Genomic DNA, 13,105 nt, shown 5'->3' on the forward strand with positions numbered 1-13,105 from the left:
TATTATTTTGGCATTAAGACCTTTTCACAGTCTGACAACCCTGATTACAATGCTTATTTTATCTTGTTTGAGTTTGGCTTATTTTTGGCTTTTTTTCTACCTATTTGGCCTCAATTTGGCCTTTTTTCTTGTTGAGTTTGGCCTTTTTTGCAAATTTCAGTCTGGCAACCCTGTTGCTTGATAGAAAATTTTAGATTGCTAAAAAGGTCCATTATTTTTAGTGGAAACTTGGTAGAAAGTAAAGTCATGTCAGAAACACGGCCATCCTGTTTAGTTCTCTGCAGCAGTCACAAAGAAGGTACCATATAAATGTGTGAAGTGTTGATTACAATCTAACTGATACTGTTTGTTATTTCATTAGGTTATTATTATTGCAATTTTGTCTACGGTACCGTACTTTTTGCTTCCAAGCTATGAGATAGCAGGTTTCAATTTTGTTTTTTGTAAAAACTGGTTTAAGTGTATGTAATACGTAACAATTTTGGGAGCTGGTTTTCAAACCTCTGTCCTAATGAAAATATCATGATGTCATAAACAGGAATCGACCAGGACACATGGGTTGAAGTACCGTACATAGGCCTACCGTATGTGAACAATAAAGCAAAGGTTCACTCTTAAGCACTCACTCTATCTTCACTCTATATGTTTCATCGATTCCTGTCTATGATGTCTTGGTATTTTTTAACCAGGGCGGAGACTTGTAGGCTACACCAGCTCCCAATTTTGCTTGTAAATTTCAGTTTTTACAATGTCACAAAAGTTTAAGCTAAAATATTCAACTTTCATGAACAATATATGACATTGTTACAATCTGGGTTTTTTTTTGCTGAGACTTTTCGGTCATTTATCTGAAATGACTTGAAAAAATTCGGTCACTTTTTATTTATTTCGGTCGTTTTTTCTGCTGAAAATATTTCCTTTTCAAATATACTTGAACCATAATTGCCACTTCCTGATTAGCTACAACATTAAGTTTCGCTGAGAAACGTTGTCGTGTTTTATCTGAGAAGAGGATTGACTATCTATTTTTTCAGACATTTTGACCGAATTAACTAGGCTATATATTTTTCGGACATTTTGCTAAAAAATTGGTCAATGACCGATAAATGACCGAAAAAAAAACCCATGTTACAATCCATAGAAGTGGGGAAATAAGAAATAAGAATATTACAACTGAGCTATCCGTCCCGATAGCTCAGTTGGTTAGCGCGTCACTTCTGGAACAAAGCAGCTTCAAGATCAAGCGGTGCTGGTTTGACTCTCGGGGTGTGCGCTTGAGCAACGCACGTTAAGGACTGCTCTCCATTCAGTGGAATCTAATGGATGGAATAGTTTCCAGGCAACAAGACTTCAACACTCGGAAACTTCACTCTGTCAATCTCGGTGACCTGGCCTGCGTCAGTGATTCAAAGCCTCTACAGTCTACAAGTATGCGAAACTGCCAGGATTAAGCTCTACAAGAAGCTTTCCCAGTCCGAGAATAAAGATTCAATCAATCAAAGTATGCTAAAGATACAATATATATACCAAAACCACCATTGACTAGGTACAATAATCAAAATCTATAATACAATAATGGAGGATTATAAAAGTGCAAAAAACAATAATTTGTAAAAACAGTAAATCTGTATCTATATACTCAGGGTTTGATCTTAGCACTGGTCCTCTGGCCAATGTCTAGCGCAAGTTCCCCGCGGACCAGTATGAATCGTTTTGCACTGGTCCGACTGTCCAGTGCGAAAATATCATCGTATTATGTCGTTTGATCGTTTAGAGTGCGTGGTTCTCGTTTGCGCTTCTCTTCAAACAACAAAACACGTGATCCGTGCGTGTTAAGCCGTAAGATAAAGGCAATCGCAATATCACGTGTTAAATCGTAAAAAAAAGCAATTGCAACATCACGTGACGGTGTTAAATCGTAAGAAAAAGGGTAATCGCAACAACATGTGAGCTCTGGTAGCCTAGTACAGTGCTCTCAAGAGATTTAATGCATAAAAATGTTAAGATTGTGCTAGAGAGCATGTGAGTGATGAGGCATCAAATCAACTTAATACAAGGCCAGACAAACACACATCGGATTCCGATTATAACCCCGTGATCGTCGCGTCATCAGATTCCGATTATGGCCCATCATCGGATTCAGAAATTGAAAAAGAGCCGCAAGTAGATTGAAGACTTAACGTAGATTGAATGTCTTGCCTAGATAAACTGTTGTTACTGTTATTGGCATTGCATATTTCCATGTTATTGCCACCATTCATTATTGTCGTTTTAAGGTGGTTTTCCCTGGGTTGGCCTCGTGCTTCCCACGACAATCTTGTTTTATCAGTAAACAGGACGGACCAGTGCGATCTCGTGCGGACCAGTGCAAATGGTTATTGGTTAGCCACTGGTCCGGTTGGCCAGTGCGAAAAAAAGTTAAAGTTGAACCCTGATACTTGATTATTTTTATTAGAGGTTGATCGCACATAATCATCTTTTTTGGCCTGTTTTCAATCTGGTTTTTTGCTTTGCGCAACAAACAATATTTATGATTTGCCTTGTTTTAATGGAATACTCATGAGATTGTTCAAACTTGACATTTAGGCTAACTTAATAGCATTTTCCATTTGTTTACAAGTGTCAAGTTAGGCGGATTCTATTTTACCTGTTGAACCATTTCATGTCTACATAGTTCTCATGATGAAGTTGTGTTTGAAAGAGTTTAATGTAATATTTATATGCATTTGCAGGTGTTTGCATTCAGTCATTCATTCATGCTTTTACTCTTACCAACTCTGCATTCACATTAGCCATAGCAACTCCACAGGTATATGGAAATAAATACGGAATCGGTTAAGTGCATACTACTTAAACATATCAATTATTCTATTGTATCAAAATATGAAATCCCAAACTAAATTCTATCTAATGTTAAGTAAAACTATCGATTCAACATATCCCACTTACAGGAATATGTGAGATAAGTGTATCAGCATTTGCTTTCGTTTGCATATATAGTTCATTCATTTAGTTGTATCATTGTCTTTGCTCAAAAACATTTAGACAAAGACAATGAGTCACGTGGCAAATGTCTACTAGTAGGTGAAAGGAGAATATCCTTTTTTTTCGCATAACTGTCTGCCACCTGCAAAAGCAAAGTGAAGAAAATAAGGTTACCAGACAGATGAATGCCTTTAAAAGAAAATCAAGTTACTATATAATCCTGTATTGTGATCCTATGCGAAAGACATTGTGCCACAAAAACCTAACCTTCCTACAGCTAGACTTCGTTACGGTGAAAGAACAGACAAAGGAAATAATCACACTGTAACAGATCTAAAAATAGCACATTTGAACGAAGACACAGCCGGTCAAAGTTTGTTTTGTGACATTACAGCGATCATTAAAGATAAAAGAAGTTCGATTGCCGCAGTTTTGGGGAAAATGTTTTGATTATACAGCCGATCACTGGCAATGCACTATGTTTTGTAACAAAGCCCTAATAACCTTACTAGATGTTTAATTAGACTTTCAAACACTTGTAGGCTTGACCACACAGTTGTGAAGCCTAATGCGACTCAGTTAGCACATGCAGATTCCCAACAATTTTCTTTAACAAATTGGCTGAATATATCAATCAAATAATCGTATCAAAACGTCTGGCAAATGGCTAATCAATACGATTCACCGATTTTGTCTGTTTCATCAACAAAAAATGTTAAATGCTGATTATTTAATGAATGCAAATCGCTTGGAAAATTGTAAATTGTGTTTTTGTTGTACATACCGTATCCACTATTCAGGCTTATGCCCAGTGGGTAAGGAGTGGTGTGCATCTGATCTTTTTTTTTCATTCTCTGACCATGATTTTAGATTTTTGTAATTTAATAAATGGTTATACTAAGCTGTATATATATATACAATAATACACACAATCACACATGTTGCGTATTATATTACTAATTAATTTAAGTTTTGTGCATTTATAGGAGAACTGCGTTTACTGTATGGTAAATATTTATGACAAATTTTTTCAGGGCATTCCAATTGACTTTGTGAATGTTGATGACACAACTAGACGATGGGTGTCAGAGTTTCGTACGAAAAGCTATGCATCTCCTTTAAAACTAGAATCTGTTGATCCATCTAGATTTTCCTGCTTGTTAATCCCCAGTTCTCCTGGTTCCTTATATGACTTAGCAAAGCATGATTCTGTGATGCATATTCTACGTTCATTTGCAAAAGATCAAAGTAAGCAAAGGTTGTTGAATCTTGTGACTGTTTATTATGTGTAATGTGTATACTCTGATGTACTGCAGCTGGTGATTTTAATTGTCGGTTTATAGTCATGATCCCTTTTTTTGGTTTCTTTATCTTCATTGTTATCTTCGCAGTTATATTGCGGTTTGCAGAAGTATCAGCTTTTCTGGATACACAATACACTAAGGCTTTGACCTTTGTCCGGTGCCATAATTTTACAAAGCTAACAGGCGGCATAAGTAGTATATACAATTGTACATTCGTCTTTCATATGTGTTGCATAAAAATTAGTGTATGCATACTTTCTATATGGTTTTGATTGGTCCGAACGTTCCAATACACTACTCAAAACATATTTTTTTATGATTGTTAGCGGTTGCTATTATCTGCCAAGAGCAGAAGCGGAAACAATGTAAAATTTGGAAAAGCTGCGTGGTTTACGTCCTACATGTTAACATAACAACGAGCAGTAGCATGCAAAGATTACACGTGTATACTGTATATACTGTAATGTGTGAAAAAGATTAACAAAGCTTCCTAAATTATCATTGAAATTGTAAATAAGGTGTTTTGCATTCTTTTGTAATGCTGTAACAAAATATTATTTTTTTTAAATAGAAATGATGTCTTTTTTCTTGCATTAATTCCATACATAATATGCAAAGGTACAATTGTACAGCTATGCCGTTTGTTAAAGGTGTAAAAACAGCTTCACCTCCCCAATGTGGCAACGTGTACAGCTTGTTTCTGAAGTTTGGCCTACGCAACCTATCTCAAAAATGTCAAGAAATTTCAAGTCAATGCTGCTTCCAGCAAAAACGTTATCACAATTTAAAAACGCAAAAGTTACAATAGTACCTATACTGCTGGACAGAGGTTAAAGTGTCTGCTCAAAGACATAGCAACAGAAACCAGACAAGGAAATTGGAGAACTTCCAGTTTGGATCTTAATGCATTCTCATTATTATATTACATTACAACCCAGAAACTTTTACCAACTTTCAAATCTTTGGTTACTTAGATACATATGTCATTGTGCCAATTGTAGATTTCAAAAGTATAGAAATTACCGGATACTTTGTTTTGCAGAACCGATGTGTGCAATTGGTTTTGGAGCCATAGCACTCACAGCAGGCAGGCTTGAAAACAAAGGGTGGTGTTTCAAAGGTTACAGTTTAACTGGGCCCTCTGTGCATGAAATGATGCAACGGAAAGATTTCGGATCTTTACCGATTATTTTTGAAGACTTTGCTAAGGACAACTTAGCATCTTACACAGGTGAATGTTCCGCTTGTTTGTTTGTACTTCTTGTATTGGGTTCAATGTTTTCAAAATACATATCTCATGTGTGATTGGTGTGAATTTGTGTAAAATCTATGTCACTAAAAAGTAATGTTTGATGTGGTATGGTACCTGCACTGTCCAATGCGGTAAACGGTAGCAATGTATCTCCATGGAATGTAACCGCCTGTTTTTGTACAACGTCCACTCCCTATTCAGTGGCGTACGCAGGAGTAGCGATAATTTTTGTTTAAGGTACCGTAATAAATTGCATTCGATATTTGGGAATTGAAGTAATGCTACAACTTAGTCAAAGGGTATTAGATGGAGAGGGAATGCCGGAGGAGTGGAAGCATAGTATTGTTGTTCCACTGTTCAAGAGAAAAGGGGATGTGAGAAGTTGCAGTGCATATAGAGGTGTAAAACTACTAGAGCATGGAATGAAAATTGTGGAGCGAATACTAGAAAAGAGGTCGAGAACATTGGTGAAATTAAATGATATGCAGTTTAGATTTATGCCAGGAAAAGGTACAGTGGATGCTCTGTTTATATTGGGAAGAATGCAGGAGGAATACCGAGAGAAGCAGAGAAAACTATATATGTGTTTTGTCGACTTAGAAAAGGCATTTGACAGAGTACCAAGGAAAGTGATGGAATGGGCAATGAGGAAAAGAGGTATACCGGAGGTATTAGTGAGAGCTGTGATGTCTATGTATGAGGATGCAAGAACAAAAGTGAGAGTTGGATCAAATTATTCAAACGAGTTTTCTGTGAAGGTTGGTGTACACCAGGGATCAGTTTTGTCACCTCTGATATTTGCTATTGTGGTTGACGTTGTAACTGAAGGAGTGAGAGAGGGCTTATTGAGTGAAATTTTGTATGCAGACGACCTGGTCTTGACAAGTAATAGTATGGAGGGAATGGAGAGAAAGTTTGAGAAATGGAAAGAAGCATTTGAAACCAAGGGTATGAAGGTGAATCTTGAAAAAACAAAAGTGATGGTGAGTGGAGCAGAAGGAACAGTTGGTGAGAGCAAAGTAGATCCCTGTGGAATATGTGGCAAGAGAGTGATGAGAAATTCAATTCAATGCAAGGAATGTGAAAAGTGGGTACATGCAAGATGTGCTAATGTCAAGAGAGCCGCAACAAGATTGGCGAAGTGTTTTGTTTGTGGGAAATGCAGTAAAGGAAGGAATGAAGTGGAAGGCCATGATGATGAGTTCTGCCATGGCATCGAAACAGTGACAGACTTCTGTTATCTGGGTGATCGGATAAATGGAAGTGGTGGATGTGAAGCAGCGGTGACAACAAGGGCAAGATTGGGCTGGGCAAAGTTCAGGGAATGTGGGGAAATGTTGTATGGCAGAAAATTTTCACTAAGGATGAAAGGAAAAGTATATCGGAGCTGTGTGCGGCCTGCAATGCTATATGGTAGCGAGACATGGGTATTGAGAGAGAGTGAACTGGCAATCCTGAGAAGAACGGAAAGGTCAATGGTGAGAGCAATGTGTGGGGTGAAAACGAGAAGGGAAAAAAGGACTGAAGAATTGTTGGATATGCTAGAGATGAGAGAGACCATAGACCAACTGGCAAGGGCAAATGGAGTAAGATGGTATGGACATGTGATAAGGAGGGAGGAAGGAAGTTTTCTTAGAAAGGCACTAGATCTAAAGGTGGATGGGAAGAGGAAACGCGGTCGTCCAAGAAGAACGTGGAAACAACAAGTGAAGGATGAGTTTAAAAAAGTCGGACTGAAGGAGGAAGATGCAAGGGACAGGGTGAAATGGAGAAAGGGATTAAAACAATTGCTGCGCGGAAACAATCGGCCACCCCCACTAGTGGGGAACAAACCGACGATGGATTATGATGATGATGATTTAAACTTTCACAGAGGTTCGATTTTTACTTTAATCTTAAGACATTGTCTGTTAATACAGTGAAAGTTTATATTTCACCAACAGATAGCTTCGGCTACCTTAAACCTTGGTCAGACTACAAAGTAGCATTAGGCAACTTTTGATAAAAAGTGTCAAGTTACATCGAACCCTCCTCTCCCAGTAAGAAAATCCTGCGATACACCACTGAACGTACTCTCAATACGCCTGGTTCTTTGGGTTAAGTAAGCTCACTACGTTGTCTATGTAAAACATTATATTATGCGAATTCAAGTCAAGAGGGTTATATCACATTTTTTTGTTTTCAATACAAAATCTATCAAAACGAGTAAACTAGTTGCTGCAAACCAAAAAATTATCGTCAATGCAAGCTGAGTATAGTAGTCTAATCTTGCACAATATGACTTACTGGTTATTATTAGCAAATGAGCGTTTTTTCAATTCGTTTCGATGCGAAAAAGATTTTGACTACTCCCTTGACAAAATGTTGCACACGCCATTGTCCCTATTTCCCTCTATAACTGCGCCGAGACTACGTGAAAGACCATGGCTACGCTGTGAATAGTATATCAAAACCTACCAAGCGTCCGCGCTTTAAAGTTAAAACCCAACTACATGACTCTGGTTTTAATGATTTGATTTTATTTGCAGCCAGCGATCCTCACAGCGTGCACGTGGTCATAGACAGAAATCTAATCACAGGACAAAATACCCAATCAACTTTAACAGCAGTTCAAAATCTTATTTTAGCATCTAATGCAAGGTAGCCAATGTTGTCCTGGTGTGTGTGCCACTGTGCCAACACCCTTATATTCTCATCATCTTGCAATTTTTTTTTCAAATATCATGTGTCTTTGCGTTCACTTTGCGTTTCATAAGTCACATTGTGAATTTCCGCTTTCTATTATATTTGCGTATTTGTAAGTACAACCATAGAGAAACAAAACAAAGCGACCTTAGCGGGTTTAGCATGTTGTATTACACAGAGATATAACATAATTTGCAGTGGGCTCTGGCAGCCTCGAAACGTCTTCCTGAACCAACAATTTGCCTGTACTGCAATGATAACAAAATTGAACAGGTTCAAACATTCAATTATTTGGGCTCAATACTGAATCCAAGCACCCGATGTGAAGAGAAATTAGACGACGCATTGCATTATCAAAGTCAAGTTTCAACACCGTGGCAAAAATCTTTAAAGATTGAAAGCTCTCCAAAACCTTAAAAATTCGTTTGTTAAAATGCTTTGTTTGGTCAATTTTGATGTACGGATGTGAAACCTGGACAATAACGGCAAAAACCCGAAAAAAGCTTGAAGCTGCAGAAATGTGGTTTTACCGAAGAATTTTTAAAATTCCATGGACAGCTTTTCGAACCAACAGAGCAGTTCTCCAACAGATGGGCCAGGAGCAGAAGATAATGAGATCTATAGAAATGCGGCAGCTGAAGTTCTTGGGTCACATCATAAGGAAAGGCGAACTTGAAGATTTATCTTTAAGTGGAAAAATACTAGGAAAACGGTCAAGAGGAGCTCAAAGATTCACATTTTTGCACAATTTTCAACCACATATCAAAAACCCTACTAAAATTTGGCAAGACGCACGAGATCGATCAAACTGGAACATCATTGTACATCGAGGGCTGTATCAGCCATGATACCTACAGAGAGAGAGATAACATAATTTTAAAAAACTCAAATGTTTTCAACACGTACGTGTGTCCTCATCAGTACGTGTCGAAAACGTCTACGTTGATTTTTTCTTAAATACGTTATATCTCTGTGAAATACAACATGTTAAACCCGCTAAGGTTGCTTTGCTTTGTTTGTCTATGGTTCAACAAAGCAAACTCTCTACCAAAGTTTTGTAAGTACAAGTTCTACAAACAATCATTGTTGGTGAAATCTCGCTGTCTTCTAGAATCTAGTTACCGGTATATGACGTAGTAGAGGCCAGTCACTAAATTAGAAGACCTTAACTTTTTATGCTCCTGAACTTTGAACTGTCATTTTCATTTTCCCAAAGTGTCTGACAAAAACTTTAAAATGCATGTAGCCTACTGGCCCTGCGGTTTTTCAAAACGATTTTTACACATAAAATTTAATTCGAAAAGATATCAGGATGAACAGTTTGGTATGAAACAAAAGATTTGTAAACAATTTTGTTTCGGAGAGTCCTGCTGCTGACGTGAAAGAGTTTGAAAGAATTTTCGCTTTGTCATCTTCGTGATGTACGGTAAAACAGAAAGAGAAAGCATGGTTAATAATGAAAAAAAATAGAGCATTTGGTAGAGAAATTTCGGAAATGATTAATTCTTCGAAAAACGTGGTGCTGTATCTCTTTGCACTCTGGGTTTCCATTACTGCCATATTTTGACGTTGAAGTGGGCTTCGTTTTGAGTTTACAACAAATTTGCTTGGGTTTTAATGCGAAGTGAAGCGATTTTCTCCACTAACAAACCTGTTTCGAAAGGAAAGCAAGACAAAGAATTTCGTTTCGAGATAGGTTTCCTGGACAGTTTGTAGCAAAAGTTGTTTGTTTCAGAGAAAAGTCACAAAAAATTTTGCCTGTTAACGAACGAAATATTTTGTTGTACACAATTTTATTGTACAGACTTATTTTAATAATCCGACAACATAATGAAGGGATGTTTAATTGTTTATAATTCTGCTTGTATGATCATTTCTTGAAATATGAAGCTGTTGATCCCTTTTTCTCGCTTTTGTTAATCTCCCCTCTTATGTGACTCCAATTATAACGTTGTTGCCAATAAGTATGACAGTTCTGACCTCCTGTGGCGCCATGTCGTATTTGAAAAGCCTAAATTTTTAATAAATGGAATTCATTAGATTTGTCTTTGTTTGTTTTTGTTTAATTATCACATTTTTAGCAATATCGCAGAATTCTTATCTTTTGTGTGAATACACCAATCAGTCATTTCTGTTTATTGCATCTTTATAACCCCGAGAAATATTTTGTTCGACTAATTCGGCATTTGATATATGCGTTTAAGTATTTTTGAATGCAGTGCGCGTGAGATTCCAAAAAAACATCGAGCGATTTACGAATTAAAGAGACGAAGCTTAGGTGGAGCTTAGATTTAAGCAAAAAAACATGTGTTTCTTTGATCAATTTTATGCGGCATTCATACATGTAACACTTTCGCTGCTAACAGTAGTTAGCGATATGCAGTTTTGTTGTTTAATTTATCGATAGCCTAGGCTCATGTAGTGTCGAATGTTTCTTATCCTACTTCGTTTCGTCCAGAGTGGTTTACACCTCAGATCTAATATGAACATCGGAGAAGTATTTTACAAGTGTAGATAGAACGATCTATTTCAGCCTAGTAATCCTGCTGGTTCGCTGTGGTAATAGCAGTTTGTCACGAAGTTAGGAAGTGTGTTTCGGAAGCTCGCGAAGAACCGCTATTCTATTACCACAGACCGCAGTGGACCCGCAGCATTACCCTACGCTGAAACGGATCGTTCCATCTACACTTGTGAAATAAGTAACGATCATGTTGCTAAAAGCAAAACTGAATCTTTCACATTGGATCAGCGGTTCCCAACCGGGAGTCCGCAGAACGTTTTTAGGTGGCCCATAAAATGTTTCGAGTTTGCAGCATCATTGATATAGGCTAGCCTATCACAACATTTAAAACTTGTTTGTGGTTTATTTGTGCACTATAGCCTACGATGATTTTCGCCCTGGAGCGTTGTTTGAAATTTCAAAAGACATTGCATAAGATTTCGTTTCCTAACTAAAAAAAATCATAGCCTACAATAATTTAGAATTAAAACTTTTTATAAGTTAAGGGCTTAAGGCTATCTATTGTTCAACTTAATTCTTTTGAGGCAGCAGATTGTTGATCAATGCTTATCTTAAAAATGCAAATGTTGGTCAACAGTCTATCGACACTCACAATTTTGCCATGACTAATTACAGCAAAATATTGATTAAAAATGGTGAAAATTGTACGCAAAGACCGTGAGAGTTTATATTTCACCAACAGATAGCCTCCATTAAATGATATGAGATGTTCTACTGGTGCAAATTAAGCTAAACTGATTGACGAAACGTCGGAATAAAAGCAGATTGTCACTGTATACATCTTGTGATAGTTTAGCTTAATTTGCACCAGTAGAACATATCATTTAATTTAATGCCTGGTGAACAGCCTCATTCAATTTTCAGATAGCCTCCATTACTTTTTAAACCTTGGTCAGACAATAAAGTTGTTTCGGCTACTTTTGGTAAAATAAAATGTCAAGCTACATCGAGCGCTAGACTTCCAGTTAGAAAACCCTGCGTAGGCCTACTCCACTGAACGTACCCTCAATACACGTGGCGCGTTGGACTGAGTAAGCTAATGACGTCGTCTACGTAAAACATTATGTACGACGTCGAGTGATATGGGCTATCACATTTTTTGTTTTCAGTAGCCTACTAAATCTATTCAAACGAGTAAAGTGACTGATTGAGTAATTCGTTTCGATTGCAAAAACATTTCGCATGGGGATATGTGGGACCAATGCACCAATTTCTACATTTTTTGGTCTGTAGGCTATAATTTATTTAGGCATGCATTGCATTGAAAATATCACAGTAGCCTATGCAGGGGCGGATCCAGAGGGGGGCAATTGGGGCGATCGCCTCCCCTAAAACCCAAGAAAGTAGCTTTATTCTTCATTTATATGTATACGATTTGGAAAACAACATATCGAAAGCAATGCTGAATAAGTCTTTCACCATGTTCAAAGATTAGGTTAGGCTAGGCTATAATAATAACATAGTAGGCCTATAAGGCTATTATTTCGTCGCAGAGTCTAATTACCGAACGAAATTACTAAAATTTAAAAAGTTTCTAAACTTTTTGCCGGCACTGTAGAGCATAGCGATAAATCCCTTAGCCTAGATAAGTTGGTTGGACAGAGCAGGTTATTGGCAACTTTGACGGTCAGATGTGGAACTAAAACCATTGAAATTCTACCTTGAAATTGCATCTAGAAACAGCAAAGCTCAATTTTTTTCAATGAGACTTTAGCATCTTGACACCTAACATCATTGCTACCACGAAATTGCTCAAGTACCGACCCGATAGCATTGACAAAAGTCATTTGCAATGCCTACAACGGCTTGTTACGTCATGTATATAGTGTGGAATCTGCTCTAGGTTCAGAGATCCAACTATGGAAGGAGAAGTGGGAAAATAAAACTGTTCCGGCGACTGCTGCAGTCTTACCGATGACGACTGCTGCAGTCTTACCGAAGAAGCTTTACAACCGTGTGATGAAAATGTGTACACAATCGTAGACTCTCTTCTAAAAATACTATTAACCTTGCCAGTCAGCGTAGCATTAGCCGAAAGAAGCTTTTCATCTCTTCGGTCGTTGAAAACCTGGCCGAGGAACAGCATCGGCGAGGAAAGACTGAATGGATTGGCCTTACGATACAAGCATCGGGACATTTTAATTGACACAGACTCCGTGATAAATCGATTTGCCAACAGTAGAAACCGTAAACTTAACTTAGTGTTGTAGTTAAAGGTACGACACATGTTAGTATTACCCGTACCGGCAAAGTAGCTTTTTATTTTCGTTTTATTTGTGAAGTCCACAGAAATAGTTGTTTCTGTTATTGTTAGTTTCTTTTTTTGTCTGGTGCAGCGACAGTGCATGACACGTTTTA

The 13,105-nt window shown here is 37.5% G+C and overlaps 1 protein-coding gene across 1 annotated transcript; it reads left to right on the forward strand.

Moving 5' to 3' along the window:
- Positions 1-212: 212 nt before the first annotated feature.
- LOC145771944 (glutamine amidotransferase-like class 1 domain-containing protein 1) lies at positions 213-10,333 on the forward strand. The gene is made up of 5 exons (XM_082583714.1): positions 213-298; positions 2,733-2,809; positions 4,020-4,233; positions 5,332-5,520; positions 8,070-10,333. Exons 1-5 carry the CDS (start codon positions 247-249, stop codon positions 8,183-8,185), a joined length of 648 nt encoding a protein of 215 aa, XP_082439840.1. The 5' UTR covers positions 213-246; the 3' UTR covers positions 8,186-10,333.
- Positions 10,334-13,105: the final 2,772 nt, after the last annotated feature.

The sequence above is a fragment of the Aplidium turbinatum genome, chromosome 6 (assembly GCF_918807975.1).
Source record: "Aplidium turbinatum chromosome 6, kaAplTurb1.1, whole genome shotgun sequence".
Lineage (NCBI taxonomy): Eukaryota > Metazoa > Chordata > Ascidiacea > Aplousobranchia > Polyclinidae > Aplidium > Aplidium turbinatum.